This window comes from Engraulis encrasicolus, chromosome 17 (genome assembly GCF_034702125.1).
Source record: "Engraulis encrasicolus isolate BLACKSEA-1 chromosome 17, IST_EnEncr_1.0, whole genome shotgun sequence".
Lineage (NCBI taxonomy): Eukaryota > Metazoa > Chordata > Actinopteri > Clupeiformes > Engraulidae > Engraulis > Engraulis encrasicolus.
The window spans coordinates 44,423,630-44,426,129 of NC_085873.1; the positions used below are offsets into that span (position 1 = coordinate 44,423,630).

The following is a 2,500-nucleotide window of genomic DNA, read 5'->3' on the forward strand; positions in this document are numbered from 1 at the left end:
GAGCTAACAATAAATAAGCATTAAGAAACAATACACAATAGACAGTCCATCATAAAAACACACAAAGAGTCACCACAGCATATAAAAAACACCCAAGGCCCAAAGTCACATTTTGACTCCAAGGGCATACCGTAGCTGTCTAAAATTGCAGTCTGGTCAAAGATAGTCAGAAACTGATGAGTTGGGAGGATGCACTGTAGTGCTTAGTGTGTCAAAAATAAGATGTCTTCTCTGAGAGCACAAGTCGTGGGCAAAGGTCAAACTCAGAGTGAGCCGCAGCCCAGCTCTGCGCTGCTGATAACACCGAAAGTGTTTTTATTTTTACCGTCACACATGGTGCTTACAGCAATAACAGAGCCAACGCAAGGTCCCAGAGAGAGAGAGAGAGAGAGAGAGAGAGAGAGAGACAAAGAGAGAGGGAGAGGGAGGGGGGAGAGAATGAAGAGATGAAGAGATGGGTTGGAAGTAGGGATGGGCATACGGTGAAAATTTCTTCGTCGATCGTCGGGAGAATTAATGATTAATAATCGGTTAACCATTAACATTTTTATATTAAAAACAGCACATATTTAGGCCCACCGTGCCCTATACTCTTGTATAACAAAAATACATCAAAAACATCATGTTTTTCTTCGAGGAAGTGTCAAGTGATTAACAAGAAAAGTTAAACCTGAATTGGTGCACAATGCGCAAACGAGGGAGGCTTCAAGTTGCGAGCCAACAACGGAGGCACATAACGGTGCAGACATCGAGGCGAGGCTAGGTTGAGATGAATCACCGCCGTCTATGGATGCGCGGTGTTAAAGTGATACATCATGGTCGTTGCCGATTAACTGTATTTGTAATTCACATTGCAGTAATTACAGTACACTTTGTCATTTTCTAACCGAAAATGGTCCCACGCCACACTTCGCCGAGACCTCTTCATGGTTAGGCAAAGCCCGCTCTATGGAAGCTCGCATGTAACAAACAAGTCAAGCCAGGGTACGGTGATGGTGAGATATTGCCCGCTGCTGCCCAAATTGTGTGTAACAGCAAAATGCATTGCATTGAGTATGTGCACTAATGACCTACATTCATGTTTTTTTTGTTTTTTGTTTAACGGTTTGTCTGCGAAAATTAATTTCTTCGACTAAATGTTTAATGATCAATCATCGGTTAATCGGTTAATTATGCCCATCCCTAGTTGGAAGTAAAGAGAATAGAAAAAGATGGAAAGAGGGAGAGGCACTGGTGGAGAAAGAGGGAGAGAAGAGAAAAGAAAGACAAAACACAGGGAGGGCCAGAGAAAGAAGGAGAGCGATGTGAGGTGGAAGGAGTGAGAGATGGAGAGAGATTCTTCTCCTTGTCCTCCTTCTCCTTCTCCTTCTCCTCCTCCTTCTTGTTCTTGTTCTTGTTCTTGTTCTTCTTCTTCTTCTTCTTCTTCTTCTTCTTCTTCTTCTTCTTCTTCTTCTTCTTCTTCTTCTTCTTCTTCTTCTTCTTCTTCTTCTTCTTCTTCTTCTTCTTCTTCTTCTCACATACTAGTGCAATTAGGGTGGGTTAGGTGTGTGTGTGTGTGTGTGTGTGTGTGTGTGTGTGTGTGTGTGTGTGTGTGTGTGTGTGTGTGTGTGTGTGTGTGTGCGTGTGTGTGCGTGTGCATGCGTGTGTGCGTGCGTGCATGCGTATGTGTGTGTGTGTAGCTCATTTGCGGATTGTTGAAGAATGACTTCTTAGAGAACTGAAACAGGCAGTTCAAACCAGGGTCAGACGTCTGCAATCTGTCTCTCGAGATGAAAATAAATTACGAAAAAATGAAATCTTAGACTGTTGTTGTTGTTGTTGTTGTTGTTGTTTTGACATTGAGTTAAATTAGACAAGTTGACATTGAGTTAAATTAGGGAAGACTTGACTTTACCTCAAAAAGTTTTGAGTTTTTCAAAATGAGGAAATCTGCCACTTTTAGTTAAGTGTGCGCGCGTGCTCGCATGCTCGCGTGCGTGTGTGTGTGTGTCCATAACATAACAGTGTATTCCCCTCTCCATAGGTTTGTGTGGGAGAAGGACGGCTTGGTCCTCATTCCCCAGTAACATAACAGTCTATTCCCCTCTCCATAGGTTTGTGTGGGAGAAGGACGGCTTGGTCCTCATTCCCCAGTAACATAACAGTCTATTCCCCTCTCCATAGGTTTGTGTGGGAGAAGGACGGCTTGGTCCTCATTCCCCAGTAACATAACAGTCTATTCCCCTCTCCATAGGTTTGTGTGGGAGAAGGACGGCTTGGTCCTCATTCCCCAGTCCATCCCTCGCATGCGGCTGGATGCTGACGGCACTCTGCACATCTCCCAGACCTGGTCAGGTGACATCGGCACCTACAGCTGTGTAGTCACATCAGTCGGGGGCAACGACTCACAAAGCGCACACCTGAGAGTCAGGTAAACACACACGCACACACACACGCACACGCACGCACGCACACACACACACACACACACACACACACACACACACTGCCAATGCAAAAG

At 44.8% G+C, this 2,500-nt stretch overlaps 1 protein-coding gene across 1 annotated transcript in view; it reads left to right on the plus strand.

Annotated features, from left to right (window-relative positions):
• The window catches only part of LOC134467062 (protein sidekick-2-like), a 590,275-nt gene that overhangs the window by 494,102 nt on the left and 93,673 nt on the right, over window positions 1-2,500 (plus strand). Inside the window, exon 13 of the mRNA XM_063220987.1 lies at window positions 2,234-2,410. Coding sequence (XP_063077057.1) covers window positions 2,234-2,410 — 177 coding nt within the window. The remainder of the gene's footprint in view (window positions 1-2,233; window positions 2,411-2,500) is intronic.